The sequence below is a fragment of the Melanerpes formicivorus genome, unplaced genomic scaffold (assembly GCF_026170545.1).
Source record: "Melanerpes formicivorus ecotype bairdi unplaced genomic scaffold, bMelFor1.0.p_v2 SCAF_5, whole genome shotgun sequence".
Lineage (NCBI taxonomy): Eukaryota > Metazoa > Chordata > Aves > Piciformes > Picidae > Melanerpes > Melanerpes formicivorus.
The window spans coordinates 22,538,309-22,563,657 of NW_027142357.1; the positions used below are offsets into that span (position 1 = coordinate 22,538,309).

A 25,349-nucleotide genomic window follows, 5' to 3' on the forward strand; every position below is an offset into this window, starting at 1 on the left:
GTGCAGAGGGGAGGGAAGGCTGAACACAGATTATTCTGTCACGTGGTATGACAGAGGCACTGCACCACAGTGGGGGAATACAGGACATCAGTTGTTCTTTGCTTACAAAATTAGCATGAGTTTTCAGCAAGAAAATACAAGTGTCTTTAAACACCAGTAGAACAAAGTGACACACTGATTGGAAAGGAAACTGTGACATCCTGTGTACATAATGGATCATAAATGTTTCTGTGGATTTTATGGCCTGACTGATTTGTTCTACCTTTTTGTGACACTGATTTTCAGATTTATATATTAGGCTTTCCATAGTCCTTTATATTCAGCACATCTCTGTTTCTAAATAATATCATCATGCATGAATTCCATTTCTATGTGATATAAGTTGTAATTGCCATTTTATAACATGTTTGAAATTAGGACTTTTTTTTTAATGCTATACCAAATAGTTATTCTTGAAGATTTCTTTTTTTCCCCTAATACAGTATTTAAAATAATTTAACCCAAATATTTTTGTGTTTTGGAGAGAACTATGTGTTTAGTCCAGGGGCAGAAGATTGAATTATCAGACTTGCTAAACAGTTTGAAAATTGCTTTTGTCCATATGTTTTCCAGTTATTTCTTTGCACAAATACATACGGTGTGGTTGACAAATAACATTTGTAATGTTAAAACTGAAGAACAGAAGCCACAAACGTGTAAAACTAAACAAAAATTGCAGGTAACTCAATATTGAATAGGCCTCGAGCTCTTCAGTCTCTGATGCCTACATGATCAAAATTCATTAGCACTTTCAAAATAATTATAGAAAAACCTGTTCTACAAAGTTGATGCATGGTGCCAGTAGCCACTTGGTTATTAAGGAAGAATACCTGAGTTAGAATACTGTTATTTGGCAATAGTAGTCAAAGATACTGTATCTTTCAATAGCTTTTAAAAATAACTGTTCAGGAATATTTTTTGTACCGGTGAGGAGCCAGTCTTCGTAGTTAAATGCTTCATGATGTATGGGGGAAGGTTGAATCTTTTTGGCATTTGTATTTATTTTGCAATTTCTCTTAAAGATCACAGTGATATGAAACTCCTTCCAGCAACAGAAGAAAGAGAAGAACTTCAGACAGCTAAAATTAAAACAGTAGATTTTAGAGAAAATAACAAGCTTGAAGTTGACAGACTATCAAACTGCCAAGCATGTAAAAATGACATCTCTGTAAGTCACAGGAATTATCCTCATCTGATTCCAGAAAAGCAAGATCAGAAAACAAATCAAAGTAGCTTGGACACAGTGAAAACTCAGGATGTTGCAATCCAGACAGGTCCACTAGATAGCAATTTGGGAAGGACCACACAGAAAGAAATCGGTATTCTTCAGGATTGTGAATCATCAACATTCAGGGGACTGTTCCCTCAACACAATACGGATGCAAACAACCCCCTTCTTGAGGCGACACATGGAATACAAGAGGATAAAGATACTATAACAGAACAAAATTCTGAGAGACAAGAAGTTACCCTTGAAAAAGTAATCCCCATAAAAGATCTGAGTCACGTTTGTGTAATTGGCAGTAGTTTAGCTTCACCAGAAACAACTGCAAAAAACTCAGATGGCTCTCCTGTAAAAGGTTACCCTCATTATAGACAGGACAGCAAACCTAAACCCAAGCCTGCTAATGAAATTACAAGGGATTACATACCAAAAATTGGTATGACAACTTATAAAATAGTACCTCCAAAATCCTTAGAAATAATGAAGAGCTGGGAATCAGAAATTCCGTCAGATCGTAAGGACCAGGAGGTACCTGCTATGGAAAATTCTCTGAAGCATGGAGACCCCAAAGAATTCATAGAGCAAGCTGAAATTCCTCATCTTCCAAAAAGTCTACAGGTTGTTTCACAAAATGAACCTGCAGTAGGAAATGACCTGCTGCACAGAGTGAACACCATTTCTGAACCTGTTGTGATGTCTGGAGCTGAGACTACTACTGAAAGCAATTGGACAGAATCTTCCAAACAGCATGTCCCGTTGATGCTAAGCATGGATAATACAAATGCTTCTTCTGAGACTCGGGACAAATCAAATGCATTAAGTCCTACAATGAAGCCTAGTTCTTTTTTTCTGCAGATGCAACGAAGAGCTTCAGGTCATTATGTGACATCTGCAATTGCCAGAAGTACTGTTTGTGCTCCTAATTCCATTCCAAACGAAGCTAAGAATACAGAGATGGGGAAAAACGTTTCATCATCTGATGCAACTTTGTCTGCACTTAAAACCAGTACTTCCTCTCCTCCAGAAGATGAAGAGAAAGTTGATGATGGAAAAAAAATTGAATCCCCCAGTTATGTTGCAAGCAATAAGCCCTCAAGTTTTCCCTCCTGTCCACCAGCACCATTGAACCTAAGAACTCTAAGAACTTTTGCTGTTCCAAAGCCATATTCCAGTTCGAGACCATCCCCTTTCGCACTCGCCGTCTCATCTGCAGTCAAAAGGTCCCAGTCATTCAATAAGACGCATACAATCACCAGCCAGGCAATGAAAGAAGGTTTTCCTGTTGAGCCCACCTCTGCCACTTCAGCAGCTGAATTCTCCTCTGCTACCTTCATGCCTGAAGTGAAAACCCTTTCCTTACAGACTGTAACGGCAGGGTCACAAAATAGTCTAACAGATAAGGTAAACTTTATTTCTAATATTAGATAACTTGTCAGTCCACTGTCTTCTAGTGTGACTAGTCTAGAGATACTCTCTGAACTGCTCCCTGATCAGAAAGCATTGTATTCATCCGGTGTAAATATCTTGTGCTGTCTAGCAGTAGCACAGCATTGTACAGAGTATGTTAAAGGAATACAGAAAAAGTTAAGTGAAAACAACATTGTTCCAATTGGAAATAATTATTTCTTACCATGATGAGTATCCCCTATTTCAAAGGATAGTGGAGAAAATGGAATAATTCATGCTGTGTATACTTTTTTTTTTATTTTTTTGAGTGCTAGTGGGCTTTTTTATGATTGTGTTCTTTTCTTAAATATAATTCTGAGTTTTGGCTTTAAGTGATCATTGCACAAGCACAGCTTGAATGGGATTGTATAACTGAGGGAGAAACTAAATGCTGCAGTGGAAACGTGGCTGATCTCTGAAACCTTGAATGAAGCAAACACTAAAATGGTAGCAGTTTGATATGCAAACTTGTTCCAGGTTGACTGAATTTTTCATTTTTGACTAATTCAAATTAAAGGCTTGGGTTTTGTTTTTCCTCCCACTTTCTCTCTTTATATAGAAAAGCAGCAATGTGGATAATGAGCAGAAGAGTCAGGCGCAGTCAGGTGCTTCCACTGACCACCCACCCCTTGTCACTAAGAGACAAACTGCGATGACGTTCCAATGCTCTGACCCAGAACAGATCCACCAGAGCTTACTGGCTGCAATCCGGTCTGGAGAAGCTGCTGCCAAATTGAAAAGGGTGAGTTCTTTTCATCATTGCATCTGTAACAGTGTACTCATGGCACTTCCTTGGAAATTACCGTGTTAACGCCTGGTAGCTTTGGCACAAACCATGGCAAGAGAGGTGAGGAGAAGAGTTCAGTTTTGCAGAACAAGCTGGTGAATGTGCACACACAGCTTCATGTCCTTATTTTCAAGCATTACAAATTCAATCAGAAATATTCCTGAACTTAATTAGAAATCTCTAATTTATCAATGAAATTTGTCTTTCATAAAATCAGGAACAGGTTCATTTATCTGTGTTTTATTTGGTTTGAAGTGGTAGGGTTTTAGAAATATTAAGCAGCTTCACCCTAGACCTGAAGTAGCTGCTATCTTCTGCAGGCAGATAACATGCACAAGTTCTGAAGGTTGTGTTTTTGTATTTATTAGAAATCATAGAAATCTTTGAAGTTCTAGTTTCACAATATCTCAACGGATGATCAGGTATTAGAACAATCAATTTCATACATATGGTTTTGTCTCAGAATAGCAATGCAACAACCTCTCTGCAGCTTGTAGACCTTACATAATTTCTTATACTGAATAGGAAGATTCAGTTTCCCAGAAAAGTTACATGAGCACAAGTAATTTTGGCCTCTGAACGTGGTGCATAATACACTGCAGTATTATTTCTAATTACATGTCACTAACCACAGCCACCTAAAAAACAGGATGGGATTAAGAAAAATATTGTTTAGGGTCCCTTAGAGGTTAAACCTTTCTGTTCTACCAGAAATATTGTTTGGATTTTGTTTGCATCTATTTTTGTTTGGGGATTTTTTTTTTCCTTCAATGCATAATTACATTCTGAATAATACTGAACTTAGCTATTTTGCATAGTGCATGAACTTTGTTTTATGATTCTATGGGAGATGATCATAGGCATAGTTGTTAGCACAGTAACTTTTAACCATTAAAAAAAGAAGTCATTAATGTGTTTTTCAAACTTGATCTGTTTCTATTAGAATAAAGATGAAGAAATTTCTAATGGAAATGTTCTTAGGGTAGATTTGACATGTAGTCTTTATCAGTCTAGGCACAAGCATGGGGAAGAAGAGAAAGATGGTAACTAAATTCTTTTTTCGCCTCCATTTCTCTTCTATGGATGGGAGATGTTCTTCTTTAGTGTAGTATATATTGAAGCTAGGGGTGTGACCAGTTAAGGAGGAGAGAGTTATACTTTTTAAGGAGAAATTGCAATAATGAAGATGCTGTAAGCATGAAGAAAAGCATTCTGAAACACAGAAACCTGAAACACGTTTCAATGACCCTCCCTGCTCCTTGAAATGCACAAAAAATGCGGTGAAGAGCCCACGGAAATTTTGCAAAACAAAATTGTGCATGTGGTGCAGGTCTGTCTGACAGCAGAAAGAGACATTTTTAATAGAAACATGGTTTTGTTTTATGTTTTACATGGAGAACTGGCAGTAGTAGGAAAGAGAAATGAAGCATTTTGATTCAATAACTTGTTAAGACATAGAAGTTCTTTCCAGTATGAAACGGACCTTTTAAAAGTATTCGCCTCAGATTACACTGTCATGCTGCACTCTATGAAAGGAGTAATAACCTGATCCATTTGAATTGTGAAAGAGATGTCAGATGCTTGCTTCTCTTTTTACCTCTTACCATACTCTCCCTTCCAGCTTTGTGAGAGAATCGTTAAGAAAATAAAATGCTGGCACCTGTAGCCACATTCTTCATTTCCCCACGCCCCCCCCCCCCCCCCCTCCACCCTCCCCAGCCATTGTACTTAGTATGTATCCATAGCCTTTTTAACTGCTGGCCTTTTCTGACCAGTAGGGCCCTCAGTAATTGCTAACTCAAAATGGATCAAATGAGATTTCTTTTTAACCATTTTTTCTCTTCAGAATATTTTCATTGTGTTTAGTAAACTGTGCTGTGGTATGTGGCTCACATGGCCATGCAGCATCAGCAGCTCCCATTAACTCCAACTGGAGTTGTCGTTTTATGCAGCCCCCCTAAAAATCAGGTCTTTGCTATCTATTTTAAAAGTCAGTTTGCTCCTGATGAAAGAAGCATTACCATGATATAAAGGAGTATTACAAGGTATTTCTTTGCAAGGAAGTCTGGAGAAGGACAAGCAATTATGCATATTTTCAATAGTTATACAATGAATTTGTAGGTAGGCTAAAACACATTTTCATTTATTTCCTCCTCTGTAGCATATGTACTTTGTTCAGAAATCATATAGGAGTCTTTCATTGCAATGAGAAAAATGCTAATTGAAGTAACATGATTTGTTTCCTTCAAGTAATAGTATGTAACATACTACAGAGAGCATAATCTGAAAGGCTAGGTCAATATTTCTTTTATCATAGTTTTTTTTACTTTTTTGTTTTTCTCCTCCTGCCTTCAGGTTGGTCCTCCATCAAACACCGTGTCTGTCAATGGAAGAGCCAGGCTTACTCATTTGTATTCCACAGAAGCAAAAGCTAATCACTAAATATTATACCAAATATTTTGCACTTTATTCCTGCTTTCTAGGCCAATTTAATACGAACTAAAATTTTTGAAAGTGTAAATGCAAGTATATGTTAATATATTTCTGTCAATTCTTGCAGGAATTTCAAGATGAGTCCTTTGATGCCTTAGATTATTAGAATTATGTAAATTCAATAACATTTTTGCCTTTTTCTGACTATGCTGCTAAAAAGGTTTAAGAGCAGGTGCAGATGAGTTTTGCTTATGTTAAAGTGAGGAACAAAATTATTTTATTTTAGCATTCCAGACTGAACAATATGCAGCACTGTGCTGAAATTACAGATTTGAAGCAATCTTAAGAATTGTAGATCATTAATTTTCATTTGTGTGTTACTCTTAACAGATTGTATGAATTTAAATTTACCACATACTGCCTCCATATTACTTACATTTGTAATTAGTAGAAAATATTAATTATATGCAATGCTTTGTTTAAAAAAATAAGGTTTTGTTCCTCCAGCGGAAAGTAACAGGGATAAGTATTTTGATTTTTTTAATTGCCTTTTAATGTTTTCTCGTCAGCGTGCGCACACAAGAATAATCAATACATAAATTATTGAAACTTTTGTACTGCTTAACAGCTTTTTCTTAACATTAGCACTACATGATGTTCCTCATCAATTCTCTGAGTACCTGTATATAGTATTTACCTAGCATTCAGATAAGCAATACTTTTTGCGAACTAGATATATTTTAAAGGAGCCACCAGCATATAGTCACTGACTGATAAAATGCAAAATCCATTTTTGCTACATAATGAAATAAAACCTGTTTTTCACTGGGAGTATGACAAAAGAATGAGCGGCTTTTTTTACTTATTCCTGTAAAGTATTTTAATTTTAAAGCAGCAGAATAACACTCTTACAAAGCATTCTTGTGTCTGAGAGCATCTATTTATAGATTAAGCATTAAATACCAAAATGAGAATATATATTAAATGAAAATGCTTGATGTTATATTTTATCTATTTTGTGTTTCTTGTCAAGGCTATATGTTTTGTGGAGAGGATGGAAACAAGATCATTCTCATGATGAAAAAGATTATGGATGCATGCTGGGGTATTTGCCATATCAAAATATTTTCTTGCTGGACTTGATTTAAATAAAAATAATTGTATTTAGTTTCTATTCTTTAACAATATATTTATTTTGTACTTCAGAGACATTCTGTAAGAGTTTCTGAAACTGATCTATATATGCATTTCAAAGGGTTATTAGTGGTTTGCTGCCAGGTTTTTGTGCAATAATTTCTAAAAGGTCTTACTACTTTTCTAGTAGAGTCGATTATTGATTACAAATAACAGTGTTAACTTAATGCTGTAACCCTTCAAGGAATGTTATAGTAAATAAAAATTAATGAAGAGAGATGATGAACTTCTGTTCATTGCTATTCTCTCCTGGTTTGTCTTCTATATCATAGTCCTCTGTCAATGTGTTTCAGCACTTCCCTCTCCTATTTGTTCTTGTCTGCAGTCAAGGACTATTTCCAAGGGTGGAGGGAACCCACATGGTAGTTAAAAAAAAATAAATCTATTTCAAGGTCAGATTGCAAAAGAATACTTCATCTTTCACTTGAAAATGGTGAAATAGAGGGAGGGCTTTTTCTAGTTTCTAACTGGGACTTACATTCTAGGTTTCACTGTGTCTAAAGGAACAGACTTAACTCCAAGGATTCTAGTGTTGTGTTCACTGTCACATTTGAAGTCCCTGTTCCAAGCATTCTTATACAACATGCTGATCTGTAACTGACACAGAGAGGTTGCGCCGTGAAAGGAATCTCCTTTTGTGTACTTCGGGTGGGAGTAGATTATGCCCACATACTCAAAGCTTGGTACTCTCTGCCAAGGTGACAGATAAGACAAATTTAATCTCCATCTGTGATAATACAAGTCTATAGGACAGTTCACTATTTCAAACAAATTGGTGGCGTCCAATTATTCTGGTTTGTGGGGAAGCTCAAATATCTATGGTCTGTTGGGGTTTTTTATATATTTTGTTTTTTTAAACTACAAAACTCTGCTGCTCAATGTTACTTAGTCCCATACATTAAAAGTGCATTGCCCTTTCATGTGAACTGCAGAAGGGAAGCACCAGTTTATGTAACAGATTAAAACTAAAAATGCCTTGATTCAATTTTAGGGTTTCTTGTTTGTGTATCTGAACTTGCTTGATAATTACCTGAAATGTCTACATGTGCTATAGTACTGTGAAACTCTTCAATGAGATTTTCTGTTGGCAATATTGTTCAGCAAAATTTTCTCATTTCCCCCTTCTTCCAACATATACATGCAAGACATTTTTAAATCTTGCTACTGTGTATCTAAAGACTTACTTTTTCTTATAAACTATTATTAAATTCTACCCAAAAAAACTCTTGTTGATGGACCTCCACATGTTTATTCATTGTTCAAACAAGAAGACATTTCTGTTCCAGTAACAAGTAAGTGTTTCGAGCAACCTGCTAGCCCACATTAATAGTAAAGTTTGGCTGTGGATACCTTACGTGCAGGGAAAGCAGACTTTTGGGGATCCAAGAATACTTGCAGTTAGGGCAAGCTGTATCACGGATGTCTTCCAAGAGAAGGCAACTAGTTATGTCATAGCACTTACAATCCTTTTTCTGCTTTTGAAAGGCAGTCAGAAAGTTGGGATATTACAGTAAACAGAATCGGTGTTATTGTGCAGACAAAATAGCGGACCCCAATAAAGGTGTGCTTAGTCATGAATTCTCTGAAGAAGTAGCAGGTATCTATGTACCACAGTGGGATCTTGACCTAGTTCAGACTCCAGGCTTTTCTATGTAGAGGAAGGTAAGGGGAAAAAAGAAATAGTAAAAAATACCTCATTAGTTATGAGAGATGATAGCATTTTTATTTATTCTACAGGAGAATAAAATTTAAGATTACAGATGTACTTGGAGAAGGGAGCAGTTTTGCTGGAGAACATCACCAGGTAATAGTTGGAAATATTCTTGTGACAGAGTTTTTAAGGCCAAGATGAGCTGAAAGATGTTAACCCACTGGATGCCTCCAGTTTTTTGGACATGTGCTTAGTATCTGTGCTCTAGTTTTTCCAGCTATTTGTGATTTGTGCCCTAGCATACTGTAGCATACAATACAAAGATCTCTGTACAGGCGCTTGTTAGCACCCAAAACAAATGTTTTCAGTCATACCTGCTTATAATCCTGTTTTTCATACTCAGTTGCTGAGAAGGTTCAAAGTATTCTTTTAAATAGAAACAGAGAAAATATGCTGCTGAGCATCCTTGGATGCTTGATCAGAGTTCTCCTATCAGCTGTTTGACAATTACAGTGAGAGTAACTGTAAATGACTAAATTGATGATTTGGTAGCCAGACAGAAGGGAAGATGTCTTAATTTACAGATGTCTGTGTTAACAGAATGCAAACCTAAAGTCAAAATAATGTATGTTTGGACCAGAGCCACCGTCGTCACAAGAGCTGGTGTTGAAGTGAAAGAGTATGTGAACACTTCATTCCCCTCTCTTATCACCCTAGAAAGACCATTACAACTGTTAATGGACTTAGTATTTCCTAAATTATTCAAGATACTTAAGAGAATAAAATTAATGGGAGGGGGAAGGAGAAGGGATGGAGAAAAAGGAATCTGCTTATCTTGGAGAATTAGTACTTCTTGAGGACAGGCAGAAGGGTATTTCTGCTTCTCACAGAAGAATCTTCTATAGGTAAATTATCAGTTGAGGAGTGACTTAACATATTTCCCAGTGGAAGGATGTAATTTGAATATTCCTTAGAGCAACTGGTAAAATAGATGATGAGGCTGTAGAGGATTTATTCAGTGGAAAAATAACCATTTCTGAAGAATATGGTCTCATCTTGCACTAAATGTGACCCAACTCTCAGTAAAAAGTGGGCCTGAAGAGGTGGGGGAGGTTGGAGTGAGGAACAGGAAGCTTCAAGATCCATGTAGTCAAACCTCTCCAGGAAGACAGAACTTGCTGATGGATGATTCCCTTGATCGTTCCATTTGAGAGAATAAACTGAAACACCTAAAATTCAAAGCCTTAATCTTTGATTTCATTGTCATGATTCTTCATAGTGTAGCAGACTGTGTCATATATTAAGTAAGCATCATATTCCCTTAGTAAGTAGCAAAAAATGGAGATTGATCACCATATGAAATATTTAAATGTGTTTACATAGCTATCAAAGATTTTTGTCTGCATTGTTATGCAGCTGTGGTATCTAGTTATATCAGACTATGTGAACTGTGAAGCTGTAAAAAGTCTATATATAGTCAGTTTACTGTGAATATAAGAATTTGCATTGTGCCTAGAAATGATCATTAAATATTTCATCAGTCTTCAAAGTTTGAACTTAAATTTTAAAAACAGATCAATTGGCAGTACAAGTGGATTCTGCTTCTGATGTTGCTGTGCTCAGAGAATGGGGCACTGCGTGTTTAATTGGATGGGTTTTTTTAACCTGATGTTCATACTGAACTTGAACAAATGGGTAATTGTTAAAATGTTTCACTTTAAGTGTGAAAGATGTTGAACAGTATATAATTAGGTGGACCTAATCATTTATTCATTAATGAAATACTGTCATGTAAAGTATACAGTAGCTTTGATTAGAAGCATTCCCTTATTAAATGGACTAGAACAGCACCTGAGGATGACTACACCATGTCAGTGATTCTTGAAATATTAACCTGTTCCTGGTTTAGTAGTTATGGCACCTTTGCAACTGTCTTCAGTCATTTTTAAGGTGTAAATTCATGCCTGCTCTAATTTATGAGTGAGAACATGGTGTGCTGCTCTGTAACTGGCTTAAGGAAGTAACTAATTGCATTCTCTATGTGAATTAAGATGTAACTTTATTATTACAAATTCTAGACTTGATGCAGAGATTGCTGCGTGAGATTATACATTATGACCACTGCACAGGGCTAGTGGGTCACAATGGTACCCTATTTTAATGTGACTATGAGATACCTGAATTGTTACACATAATGATGGGGGAGAAGAGTGCGTACTCTTATCAGTACACTGTATTGAGTTAGGCTGAGCTGGAGTTAATTGTCCCCAGAGCATCTTTCATAGTGATGTGTTTTCCCCTGTCTATCTAAGAAGGGCAGTGACAGAGTGGTTTTGGTGGGCACTTGCCCCCAGCCAGGGCCAAACCACCACAACATACCAGAAAATTTTGTTAGTTTTGAAATAAGCTGATGCAAAAGCAGGGAGAGGAAAAGATAGGATATAGTGATGTATTACAAATAGTGAGATTTAACTAAAAAGACAAAACATGGGGTTATGTGAGTACTTACAGGAGTCTGCCAGCTGACAGTTTTCTGTTCCAATAAGGATTGGAATGATTTGAAATACTGAAACTAAATTCTCTGGATAATTGTGTTGTACTTACAAGTCAGATGTAGACTCTAGCATTAAAGTGTCGTAGAAGTTTTTTGCAAGTGTCAGCTGTGCACAGAGAGTATAGCTAATTAGAATACAGTGTGGCTAGAGAGCAGATGTTTCTACCTCTAGAGAACCGATTTTGACATGTCTAGTGACTAAACAGAGCTCTTCGTCCATGTGTCCCGTTTTTTATAAACACATTTTAATGCAGTAGGGGGTTCTGGTATTGTTTACCAATCTGTAACACAGTATATCAAAAAGCAAAATAATGCAGCACCCTCTTTTGTACCACACAGAGGGTAATGGCACTCTTTTAAAGTCTTTTCTCTGAGTATTAAGCAGGGCTGACCTTGCTTAGCCTGTGGTATTTGATACTGTCATAGCCAGAGCAACAAGAACAGGCTAAAATACAGTACATACAAGGACATTTTCACAAGTGACAGAACAGTTAAAAGAATGAAAATGTTAAGGAATGGGCTTGCATATGTGATATTGAACATCCAGAGGAGTAAAAGTGCTGAAATATACAATAAGCTCGGGGCAGGGGGAGAATTAAGTCCAGAGAACCTGCAGTTGTAACAGCTGTTGAAGAATCAATCTGGCCAACAGTGGCTATTTGCAAGCACATAGTGTACTAGCGTGGGTATACATTAACCACTAGTGGTTAATATATTCCTAGTTGAAAAAAATAATAAGCTATAGTTGGGCTCAAAATTTCATTATCTGCCCTCAGCCAATGTGTGTGTCTGCCAGTTTGTTTACTGTCTCTCTCTTTTATTTTCCTTTTTTTTAATTTTTTTTTTTTTATTTTACCCCCCTGTGTGATCCTAAGTGAGAACAAAGACTTAATGGCTACAGTCTCACTTAATCTGAAGTAGTAAAGCAAAGGCAACTGAATTTATTTCACTGCTCCTTAAGGCTTTATATAGCTCTGATTTATCAAAAATACAATAAAAAAATCTTTAAAAATACTTATGCTGATTGCAGTTTTCTGCGTGAAACACTCGAACTAAACAGGAAGATGGGGGAAGGAATATGGAGAGAGCTGCAGTTGGGCACCTTGGTTAAACAGCATGATTGATCCCATCAGCAGACACCTTTCCATTTCTTCAAATGCTAAAAGCTAATTAAACACTTGTGTTCTGTAAACTGAAGTGTATTTGACTACACGAATGTGGATCACATCAGAGGACACCTGCAGCTACAAAGTGAATGTACCAAGCAAGTCTGCCTCTAAGGTATGCATGCCAAGCTCCTGCAGTTCTAAACTCTAGCACCTAAGTGATAAAAGGGGTGAAGCAAGGGCTAAAGAACTGGACTGTAGACTTCCTTTTTACATTGTAGGGAACTGGGAAAAAGATGGACACCCAGGCAGCTGCTCAGTTAGGAGATTCACTTTGAAGGAGTACAGTTAACTCTAATTAAAAGTTAGAGTGCTGCCAGGGTTTGTTCTGGAATGGTCAGAAGTCTGTTAGGAGACAATTAAGAGGCAGTCAAACTGCTGCTGACCCCTCATACAGCTGGTATTTTTTAATCATTTCCAGAGAGCTGAGGACAGAAAGCTCTCAGGCACTTTTTCCGGTCTCCCTTTACCAAGTGTCCTGGTTTTAACTGGCAGCTGTGTCTTGGCAGCCCAGTTACCACAGAGGAGTTTTCTCCTTCCTTTCCACCTCCCTCTTTGGTGGTCAGTGAGATAAGAGGCCGAAAATAAGAATAAGGAAAGGTGTGCTAGACCATATTGTCAGGAAAGGAAAAAGATGGATCATCTTTTGTGTAACTATTATCTTAATTTAAAAACAGTTTGGTGGTGATGTGAAATGAAGTTGCCTTCATCAGTAGGGAAAACAACAGCAGAAACCAAACCAATAATTTTGTCTCAGTCTAATAAAAAAACAAACAAAATGCACAAACCAAAACAGTTTAAAGCAGCAGATACCTTACCCTGAGTTCTGGCTCTTTAGATTGACAGTCTAAAGGTGGAAGGCAGTCTGGGCAAGAAGGAGAATAAAAGAAGTTATAAGACTTTTCTACAACATGCCAAGGAAGACTAAAGGAATTGATTTGGTGTAGTGTGTAAGAAAAATCCACCAAACAAAAAAATCCCAGCCGAGTGAACCCTGGTCAGAGTGACAACCTTGTTTCAACATAAAAAAGCTGCTACATGAGGCAAGTGATTAGTCACCCTATCTTCAAACTTGTCTGTTCCAGCTCTAGACCATAACTGAAGAGTGGATGTACTGGGTGAAACTGTTACCTGGCTTTTGACAATGGTCAAAAATTCATTTATAAGGAAAACTAATAAAAAACACAAGTAATACTTCCCCAAAGCATGCTTAGCCTTCAACGACTTTTAGCTCTGAGAATGCAGTAGTGATATTTATGTGTATTTCTTAGTCTCAAATAATCTTGTTCAAGAGCTTTGCCACTTATTCTCTCAACTGTAAACTTTGAGCAGTGACAGTACTGTGACACAGAGTTCTTCGACTTAATGTAGCCTCATCTAGTAGGAGGTGTCCCTACCCATGATGAGGGGGTTAAAACTAGATGACCTTTGAAGTTCCTTCCAGCTCAATCCATTCTATGATTCTGTGATTAATGACACTCTTTAATCCTTTTTCTGAAAAACACATTAACTCTTACAATCCCCATTCATGCTCTCTACTGATGTTTCTACTTAAGGGGTTGTATCTTAGGCTGTTGACACTTGTGCTCTTTTGCAGTTTTATCTGTCAGATGTCACTGAGATTTGTCAAAAACGTAGGTCTGAGCATGCCTTATGATTCACTTACCCTCTTCCCAAGATAGTGAGAGATTTTCTCTTAACCACACTTATTTTTCAAGTCTGTGTCCCTTTGCAGTTATGTGCTATACTGAGTCACCTGCAGGATACACCTATCTTCTGTACAAGATCAAGAGTTTGAGAGAAGTTTGTTACATGTCTGAGGTACTAAAAAAACCAGCTGAACAGAAATTCCAAATCCTTCTTCCTCACAGATATGACCATCTTTCAATCAGATGATTGCTTCAGTTCTCTGGTCAGAGAAGAGTGTTTAAAACCTTGAGGATGTCATGCCTAGATTGCTTAGCTTAATGTGATAGTTGATTTAGTTTTAACTTAATGAGATTTCTTTGGCAGCTAAAATGTGCCACCTTTATGTGTAAAATTTCAATCCATTTTTTGTGATAGGAATTTCTATTGAAATCTCCAAGCATACTGTATTTGATCAGAACTGCCCACCTTATATTTCCAATTCATCCCTCAGCAATTTTCCCAGGAGTTACCAAGACACACAGGAGATGAGAAATCAAGAAGCTTAAGAACAGCAAAAACAAACCCGTGCCAAGCAAGCATTCATGGTACTTCCCACCTGAGCACCAAAAGCTATTACTCCCAAAGGGATTACAAGTCAGAACCCACTGTGGTAACACAGGTACCCTGCTGGGCAGAGCCATGTTCCATCATCCCTGTGTGAATGAACAGGACAGGCTTGAAGACAGCTGCTAAGGTCAGCCAAGAGTTCAGATTACCAGACAAACAGGAGGAGAAGTCCATGGTTCTAGATACAGACCAGCAGATTTATGACCAGACACAAGCCTGGATACAGCAGGAACTGTAGCTCAAGCATGGACAAAACACTACAGCCTCAGATCAAGAGCAGTGTTATAGATTTATGAATTTGTCATTAATATTCATATTTGCTATATTATAACATTAATACAAAAAAAGTATGAAATGTGTTCAGTGTACAGTTAGAATATATATTCACAGTGGGAGCACACAGTATTGGGGCAAATATAACAATTTTAACAATTTTAAGCAACCGGGTAGGAATAACAAAAAGAGAATCCCTGGGAGCAATATGGCACTCAACCACCATGGGTGGAGACTCAACAAGAACTGTTAAGAAGGCAATGAATTCATTACTCACAAAAGGTTCTACCCCAAGTAGGGGGAGTGCTGCTGCTGTATTAGCCGTTGAGGCCTTTCGGGCCCTCTTGTATGCCAGGCATGGCTGGTTGCCACCAGGAATGCCATGTGGTCTCGGGGTTAGTGTGGTGTTAGCAGGATGGTGGGCTCTTTACAGTGCTATTACTGCAATGGGCTCAAGCATATTTGTGGGTGAACTGAGGCACGGCTCGAATTCTAGTTGCAAGGGGAAGCGAGGCTTGGCTCCAGCTCCTAAGGCTCATGGCTTCTCTAGCTTGCAGTGTGTAGGGCTTGTGGTTTGTATCCCATGTTTTGGACCAGGCAACTCGAGGCAAAGCAAATTAAAGCAAGGCAGGTTCAAGCACGGCAAAGGCAACTAGAAATCAGCCTGCATGTATATCTTGCCCAAGATTCAATTGGGCCAGTGGGACAACTGAAGCCAGCAAACAGTTACCCAATGAAGAGAGATTCTGCCAGGCTGTGGCCATAAAAGGCAGAAACATAGGCCTGGCTGGGGAGAAGCAGAGACCAGTACACATGTTCTTACCCCAGAAGGAAACTTGTATACCCAGACATGTTTGGGCCTCTCTCTTGTCCCTTTACCCACATTACCCTGACTCCTGAAAGAGAGAGGGAGGAAAGGGGGACCATGTCTAGACACATCAGGGCCTGTCTGGGTTTGTGCTGGGTTTGTTTTGCCTTACCATGACAAGCAGCTCCCCAGGAAAGGGACATCACTGAATACAGCCTCCCCAGGATCACCATCCTGGCCTTGAGCTCAGAGAGCCAAACCCACAGAACAAGGGAGGATGTTCCTGGGGTCTTGATACCTTGCTCTGATAGAAAGTATGCCCCTGAGTGGAAGGAGGTACTGGAGAGTAGGACGAGAGATATGCTACAGTTCATCCATAGAAAAACATTTTGCTAGCAGATGCTCACCAGTTGTACGAAAAGCAAGGAGTTGTGGGCACATTACTAACGCTGCTGTGTTTTTTTCATCCCCTTTCAATCCTCATCCACCAAACTGAATGCAGTAGGCCACCGAGCTATAATTCATACTCCCTCTCCCCACTTTAAGAATCATATTTGCACTACAGTCAATCACTGTGCTGAAGGCTATTGTAAAGCACCAGTTGAATGAAGATCATGCACTTGTATGATGAACACTTTTGCTTGCAAGTGCAGGTAGCTGTCTAGAGATCTGGAACAGGGGAATATTAGTGCCTTTAGTCCAAATAATCTTCTAGTCTGGTTTGCAATCAACAACAGTGTCTTTTCCTGAAGTATTTCTGCTGATTCATTATTAGCTTATTTTGCATTGCAATGTTTCACTTCAAAGAGATAAAGAAACATTCTTTAAATGAACTACCTTTGTGGCAGTATTTTTACATGATTTTTTTAATGCCTTTTTAATGGTACGTTAGAACTTAATGAATGCTGAGTAACAGTAGAACCCCTATGGAAGCACATATGGTATCTACATTAATAATGAATGCATAATGATCAGTAAAATTCCTGTGATTTCCACATGAATCAACAGTGATGAGCCACTTAGTGTTACACTCAATTACATAATGCTTAATTTATGTAGCATTGTTTGGATGTTATGTTTAAAATGTCTTTAGTAAATCATTGAGACTCTAATTGAGCCTCCATTTCAGTGATAAATTGCACTGTAAACATTAACTTCACTCTTTTACACAACAATTAATTTATGTTGAAGTCTTCATGCAAAGGGTCAACAATTTCATATATTCTCACTGTTACTACCTCAAAAATGGAATCCTAGTATTAAAACCTGTTAACTTATATCTGTTCCATTCATTATGCAGCAGCCAGACACTAGATATTCATTAGGTCCTTGAACTCTGGAAAAAATGGCAATACCTCAGCTGCTCTTTATATGATTTCTGCCAAGCAGTTCAGAAGACCTGTTCAGGTCAGCATACCTTATCCACTTCCATGCAGCAGATTCAGAAGAGTTTTCCACAATACTTGCTTCACTGCAGTGTTGCACCACCTTTCATGTGGGAGAAGTGGTGGCCCTTGAATAATAGGGCCAGGAATAAAAAGGAAAGCTGGTGGAAGGCCCTTCTAGCACATCTGTGCCTCACTTTGCAGTGAGTTTCATTTTCAACACTTGCAGTGAGTCATAGCACAGCAAAATGGACCATGCCACCAGTCTGCCAGAGGTAGCCAAAGAGGTGGTGAGGCAACTTACATCAAATGCAAACATCGTCTTTTAGCTGTTCTCACATACTGCGCAGTACTAAGCAGCAAACATCTATTCCCATGGTATTGACTACCTGACAGCTCCTGTAGAGGCGTATAATCTTGTGTTACTTCCAAAACATTACCAAACTGTGAAGACCCACTACCTGACTTCATCTTTCCTGTTCTACCTTGTAACACACTGAACACATGCAGGTGGTTGCGTAGGCCCTGAGGCAAAGGTTACCAGTGACAGGAGGCTGTAGCCCTCTACTGATGTCTTCCACAATAACTGCTGCAGCAACAGAATTGGGAGTGAAACACAGCAGAGACCTACCAGACTGACTCCACCCAAAGACTAGAGATATGCATGTATCCAATCACAATGAAAAATAATACAAGTAAATACACTTTGTAAGGGAAAACTGGAAATAAAGTAGGCTTACTTCAAACCTCCCTAAGAACAGTAGACTTCCCCTTGGCTTTTGCTTTTTCCTGAGATAACTTTAACAGATAAGCTCCTGATGAACTGTTTAAATGAGTATATGCTTAAGCTGGTTTTGGAGATGTTCCATGGCAGGTCTGTTAACATTCATTCACAGAGTAAGACTGGTCTTGCCTATTTTACTCAATCAGCTGTTACCTAAAGAGCAAACTGAACTTGTCTGACTTTTGGCAGAGAAGATAATCTCTTCCACTCCTGCAGAAGAGGTCTTGTGCCCATTTTCTCAAACTGGTCCTTCTCCCTGTTAGTTTAGGCCACCAAGGTCTTACCAGGTCTTTTGAACTTTAACGTTCTTCCTCAAATAGCTGTTCAAAATACAGTAAGCTGGAGAGGTCTAGTTTTAGGGGAGATTTTAGTTATGAGACGTTGTCTAGTCCAGCTATCTCAACAAGAAATACTGGAAGAAAAGAAAACTGGGTTTGGAGACAGAATCTTATCAGCTATTTACAAACAAATCCATCAATATATTTTTAGTGTCTGCAAATTTCCTGCATTAGCTTCTAGCACTAGGCAATGCATTCAACTACTGTAGACAGGATTTACCATCTGTGAGTATACAAAGCTATCATTTTAATTTGCTGTTCTTTTTGATCTGATGTGAGATTATCTGGTAACTGGCAAGGCATCTAACAAACAGTTGACCAACAGCTTTGTTAGAAGATCTGTAGATAAAGAACTTTATAATGATAACAGTCATAACAATAGCTGCTCTCATTTTTCTCCGTTTCTGAAAAATGCAAATTCAGACCTTTAATAATTGCAGCTCAGGATTTAGTTTCTGACAATAAAGGGAGAGAGAGAGAGAAAAAAAAAAAATCTTTCCATCCTAAGAAGCTATAAAAGAGGCTATCAGCTTTAAAAAAAAATTAAAATTCACTACATTCTTCTTAGAAGAATTTAATAAATGAAGCACAAGAGAGAAAAGATGCTTATGGAGAATCTTTTAATTTTGCTTTAAGAAGTCCTTTTTTTTTTTGTTTAGATTGGCAATTATAATGCTTCTCATGATTTAGTAGTTCTATGCTATATTAACTTAGTTCATCTTGAATTTGAATAAAATACTGTTTGTCTTGCTGGGTATGATACAAAATGCAAGTAGTCCTTAAACAGAAAGTGTTTGAGATACATAAAATAATCTGAAATATTCTCTTCAGTGTATGCCTAAGCAATATGGTGATGTAACTATTTGTAATTTGTTACACAGCTAAATATTTTTAGAGCCTAACATGTAAGATACTTTTAAAATTTAGAGATAATGAGGTTATAATTCCACTATAGCCTTTGGAATAACACCAATATAAGAAACAGTACAAGAAAATAATTGAATGTATGCCTTGAGCTACATGATGACTGTACAAACAGACTTCATGGCAAATTAGATTTCCTTGACTAATGTTGTGGTAACAGTGATATAATTCATGTTTCATAACTCTGAAGAAATAATGGAGACATTGTAACCAGAAATGTGTCAATTTGAATAAATTTATGATGAATTGCTTTGGTTCTAAAAGCTCTCAATATGTTATAATAGAAGCCTACGTTCTCGCTTCAGAGCCAGCCAAACCCTCTGTGGAAAATGGAATGGGGTTTAACCCATTTAATTTGTCAGTTAGGAAGTTTTATGTATCACCTTCAGCTACACATTCTGCTTTAGCATGATTCCTTGGTCAGAGGCTTGATACTGGCTCTGAGGGCCTGGCATGACAATGTGCTAAAATGGGCTTGAGCCCTTGAAGAGTTGCCACAGGAAGTAGAATCCTCAAACGCATTCTGTTCAAATTTGTTGAGAGATTTTCAGTGGATTGAATTTTTACCAGTAGGCTTTTTGCCACACCAGATATTGTCTGTCCTCCCACAACACACATAAATTCAACACAGAAACATGAAACTGCTACAGATACTTTATCATGTGCTGTGGCTAATTTGACAGAAATGTCACTGTGTGTTTATTCCTTCTGTAGAATGGGTAGGTCATCTTGAGTGATCCAGTAACACAGAAATTGAGTCATGAGGAAGAATACCAACTTCTGTGTCTAGTGCAGCCTTATAAAAATCCTGGACTTTATGAAAAGGGAGTAGTTGTTCTTGGCTGATAAGATGAAAGTTCAAGTGGGTAAGAATTCTGAAATTGCTTTTGTTTTATAAACTAAGTTCAAAGACTGTAAAAGCAACAAAAAAGTATATTGCTTTCTCATATTTGGATTCTCAGACAATTACAATGGATTGAGCTACATTTGTGGAACTGACATTGGGCACTGAAGGTTGAATTTAAAAAGGGTTGAGTGGCTATCACACTTTTCCTAATTTTAGGTGTGATCTCTGTTGTACTCCAGCTCCTCAAATGACAGGTATTAAATTTATTTGAAGCCAGGTGCAAATTACTTACAAACTTGTTCAGTATCTATCATTTCTTTCATTTCCCCTCCCACCCCATGGGAAATTTTGTAAGGCTTTCCGACTTTTAAGTCAAATTTGCAGGACCACTTTGTGGAATGATCTTGTATGTTACTATTCATGTATTGTGTAATGTCTCCTTCATAAATACACAAAAGTGAACTAGGAGTTGCTTACTTTTAGTGTTATGAAATTGTTCTATTTGCCAATTAGGACTATTAGGGAAAAAAAATCACTTTTTAAATGCAGGGGAGTATTTACTAAATAACTTCACAGTACAGCTTCAGTAAACATGAAATCAGAGGAAAAGGTCTTTTCGCTAGCTCAAAGGTGAAATCTGGACCAGATTTAAAGATGGCTTACTGTCAGGAGAACTGAAGTATTAATATATTTTAACTTTGTCATTTTTAGAAACAAGAAACTTTCATTAATAGTTACAAAGGACAGCCTGATTGGCCCGATTTTGGACTTGGAGTTTGCATTCCTCAGCCACAAATTCCAATAAATCTTGAGAAAATCACTTAGTAAATTATTTGCAATGTCTAATTTTCAACAGTGAGCTGAGATGCTTAAATCATAAGACAATACTCCCTAGGTTTCCCATGTAGTGAGAGAAAACAAAAAGTTATTATAGCATGGCTGTCAGTGCTAAAATCCCTATGTGTTCTTCAGTTAGTCTCTGGAGTCTTCTGTTTCTCTCCAAGCGAGTTCTATGCCTCTGTGATAAATGGCCAGCCTAACTTGGTATGGTGTCTAAAGTCAGGTATTCTGAATACCAACATAGGGTTAATTTTTAAACATGTTCAGGCACATAAAGATGCAAACATTTACTTATCTGCATGAAGGGAATAGATACATTAAAATATTAGGTGCACTGGTGTTGCAATAATTAGATTCATAGTAAGTGCTGAGATTGTCATTGTTAGATAGGGTTCCTGGATTACAGACATTTGCATTAATAACCTTTTAATATAATAACTTCCAAGTAGTCAGCAGAATGCTTTTAAAATGTGAATGGTAGGTTAGTGGTTTTTCAAAGGGGTATTGAATACAGCATTCCTTGAATATAGATTTTGTGGAAAAACTCTTGAGAGAGCAAATGCCCCTTCTCTGTGTAAACCCTGTGGGATTAATTCATTCCAAAGAGTACTAAATGTCCTACCAGACGATGAATTAAAATGATGGCAGATATGTTAAATACGGTAGCACTACCTTAGGAATTCCAGCTGGCCAGATAAGCATTTGTTTGTACTACTTTCTATCATTTGGGAGGAATGTAATGAGTCCATCATTAAGGTTCATCAGAGCTTTCCATTTCAGAGCCCATTTTCAGAACATTCTGAATTGCACGTGCATAGGCAGATTGATTTTGAAATTGCTCAGTGAAGCCTGGTGCAAATTTGGAAGTGCAAATCTGAGCTAAGTTATTCTAGTGATTTTGGAAGAGAGAAATTCCTCCTCCCCTCAAATGTATGCAGATATTCACACAATCACATCTTAAATTTGTTACTATTCCCCAAATTTGCAAAAATGCTTCTAAGATCTAATAAAAGCTTCCAAGACCCAATTCCACAATTCAGTATGTCAGAGGTTACTAGACTTTGATTTTGTTTCCTAATGTCATGGATAGTCTATTGCAAGCTGCATGTTACAGAAGCGGAAAAGAAATAGTATGAGTGAAAAATCAGGCACTTAAGTACAAGTGTCATATTTAATGTTCAAGGACATCTGAAATATCCACCCTGGGCTGACATGAGTGACAGTGGATTAACAGGAAAGCCTAGCCTTCTAGATCACCTTGGTGATTCTGTGATTACAGGTTGGACTTGATGATCTTTGAGGTCTCTTCCAACCTTGGTGATTCTGCGTGATTCTGTGTGATGGAACAGGGATCTAAATTGGTATTACATGCTTGCAATTCAGAATTCATTCTGTCTTTAGATTTCATGCATCACATATCACTGATAACAAAAGCGGAATGCTGCCTGCCTTGAGTCTGACCAGCTATGTTAAACACAAGGAGTACCTGATAGCACAGTCACCTGCAGCCCTCCCTCCATAATAATTACAAGTTTTTATGCAGTGTTCTGAAGGTGTTACAAATAAAGGGGTGCAGGTGGGGAATTTATAAAAATACAAATTATTTTATTAATTTAGAACTCCTTCCACCTGTGTAACTTATACACAAATTTAGACAAATGTTATTGACAGGTTTGTTGTTTGGCTGCACAGTATCTCCCGGAGTACAGGAACAAGGTATAAATGGTTAAAGATCAGTATTTGGAAAAAGAACCCAAGAGCAGTACTAACAAGAGATGGTATTCCCTGGAGACTTAGGCAGGTTCCAAATATATTCACAAATCTGGTTCCATTTGTGGGTAGTCCTCCCAGTGTCTCTGTTGTTTGAAGAATCCTTCTGGACTGCAATGTGTGGTCTGCAAGTGTGGGGGAGAAAATCCCAGGAAGAGCCTCTAGTGCTCCCTAGCAAACCCATTTTATATCAGCTCATGGCCCAAATGTCCCATGTTGCAAATGCCACAGATCATATGCCACATGCCAAAAAAGGGCAAGAAACTGATCAGCATCAGGTTCTGTGTTGTCCAGGCTTGTGCTGGCCCCAGGGTCTGCCCCTGAGATGTGACTTGGGGGAAGTGGACCAGGTGTCAGCTTACATGGCCTTGAAAGGTGGGGGAAGTTGTCTTCCTCCTTACCCCTCTTCCCATGCTTCCTGATCTTTACCCCCATCCTGACTCCACAGGGGCAGATTTTGGATGCATTGCCACAGTATGTAAGGTCACAATTTATATTCCTTGTGTGAGGCAAAGCAAAAGGGCTGCAAAAGGTATGAGCAGTACTCTGCTGTTGTGAAACATCATCTGTTAATCTAAGTATTTTATCACTTACGTGATGTTTAAAATTATCCACTTTTCACCATAGTTATTTCAGAGGAACTAAACATTAGTTATCACAAATATTCACAAGAGATTAATAAGAACAGAGAAAATCATTAAAATAAACCCATTTCTTCCATTACAATACTATCATTACCAATGTTTGGCACTGCTAAATCAGTTCCCTGAGACTTGCAGTATCACCTCCACAAATAACTACAGCAGTGTACCACCCCACATGCATGTGTGGTAGGAGTTAGAAGGTACTTCTGAAGATCATCTAGTTCAACTCCCCTGCTAGAGCAGGATCACCTAGAGTAAATGACACAGCAACATGTCCAGGTGGATTCTGAATTCCTCCAAAGATAGACTCCACAACCTCTGTGGGCAGCCTTTTCCAGTGCTCTGCCACTTTCAAAGTGAAGATTGTTTTCCTTGTGCTCATATGGAACTTCCTGTGTTCCAGTTTGTGTTCGATGCCCCTTGTCCTATTATTGGACACTATGGAGAAGAGTCTGGCTCCAGCCTCCTGACACTCACTCTTTATATTTACAAGCATTAATGAGATCCCCTCTCAGTCTCCTCCAGACTAAACAGCCCCAGGTCTCTCAGCCTTTCCTCCTAAGGTAGATGTGCCAGTTCCCATCATTTTAGTGGCTCTCCACTGGACTCTCTCCAGTAGTTCTTTGTCCTTCTTGAACTGGGGAGCCCAGAACAGAATGCAGTATTTGAGACAAGGCAGAGCAGAGGGAGAGGATAACCTCTCTCGACCTGCTGGCCATTACATGGTTCATTCATCCATAACTACCCAGAATCACAGAATGTATTGGGTTGGAAGGGACATTTAAAGGTCATCTAGTTCAACCCCCTGCAGTAAGCAGGGACATCCCCAACTAGATCAGGTTGCTCAGAGCCCCATCCAGCCTGACCTTAAATGTCTACAGGGATAGAGCCTCCACTACCTCCCTGAGCAACCTTTTCCAGTGTTCCACCAGCCTCATAGTAAAGAGCTTCTTACATCTAGTCCAGCAAACTTCGACTCATTAGATGAAGACTTAGCCACTGTAATCCATATATATGTAATATTCACCCTGGACTATATTACAGTTCTTTCTAGGGCAGAACTTTATGCATTATAGAAGTTAAAGGTTGGCCAGTGCAGATCACGTCAGCTAATACACAGCTTATTATAGATGCTGCTGAGTGATTGATTTCATGCAGCCTTAGTATAAGAGAAGACTGTATGTCATGTTGTCTGACCTGCATCTCACAAACCCTATATGCCTCCTAGTCAATACTTTGCTGAACCTAATTATTTGGTTTTAGCTACAACTTTTCAGGAATCATAATCTCATGATTTAATTCTGATTGATTTAAAGGGTATCATTCTTATTCCAAAATCCGTACAGACTTTAATTCTGTTGTTGTGTTACAGTTCAAGGCAAAATTCCAGCAGGGGGATGTTCTGGGCTGGGGACAAAGCTGTCACAGGGAATCACACAACTTGCTATTCAAATAGCAAACACTGTTGTCAAAGCTAGCAGTAGAATCCATCCCTTGACTCAAGTTTCTTACAAAAGTATGCTAAAGAATTCACGCTTTTCAATAGCAAAAAATGCCAAGCCCAAATCGAACACTCCAGAAAACACAGTGCAAATCTGCTTCCTGACAGTAAATGCAGAAAAGGAACATCAGAGCATTACCGTGCTGTGGTTTAAGTGCACACAGAGGCAGTTACAGATTAGGTTGAAAAGCAGCTTCTGGAAACAAATGAGGCTGGTGGGAGTGATTTACTCTCTTGGAACCTTTTCTTTATCTGCAATAAAAGATACACATTTTAGCAGTAATTCTAAGCTTAACATTCAAGGCAAGCTATAATAATAGGAAATACTCCTCACAAAACATTCAACCACACATAATTTTCAAAGAGTTATGCTCTACTACCAGGCAGTTAGTGATATCTCTATTTGTGCTTATTGGATAAATTTGTCTCTCATGAAGTACTGCCCAAAGTTAAAAATGAGCTTTTGAAGTGCTTAAGGACCAAG

General features: G+C 38.2%; 1 protein-coding gene and 1 long non-coding RNA gene across 10 annotated transcripts in view; one reads left to right on the top strand and one right to left on the bottom strand.

Moving 5' to 3' along the window:
• COBLL1 (cordon-bleu WH2 repeat protein like 1) overlaps window positions 1-7,341 on the top strand; it is a 78,562-nt gene extending 71,221 nt beyond the window's left edge. For all 8 annotated transcript variants that reach the window (XM_068138741.1, XM_068138743.1, XM_068138738.1 and 5 more), the window contains 3 exons: window positions 1,062-2,665; window positions 3,270-3,452; window positions 5,853-7,341. In XM_068138741.1, the coding sequence (XP_067994842.1) occupies window positions 1,062-2,665; window positions 3,270-3,452; window positions 5,853-5,939 (1,874 nt within the window). In that variant the 3' untranslated portion in view covers window positions 5,940-7,341. The remainder of the gene's footprint in view (window positions 1-1,061; window positions 2,666-3,269; window positions 3,453-5,852) is intronic.
• The window catches only part of LOC137441347 (uncharacterized), a 38,021-nt gene that overhangs the window by 8,748 nt on the left and 3,924 nt on the right, over window positions 1-25,349 (bottom strand). For both annotated transcript variants that reach the window (XR_010987393.1, XR_010987392.1), the window contains exon 2: window positions 25,005-25,117. This is a non-coding gene — a long non-coding RNA (uncharacterized lncRNA). The remainder of the gene's footprint in view (window positions 1-25,004; window positions 25,118-25,349) is intronic.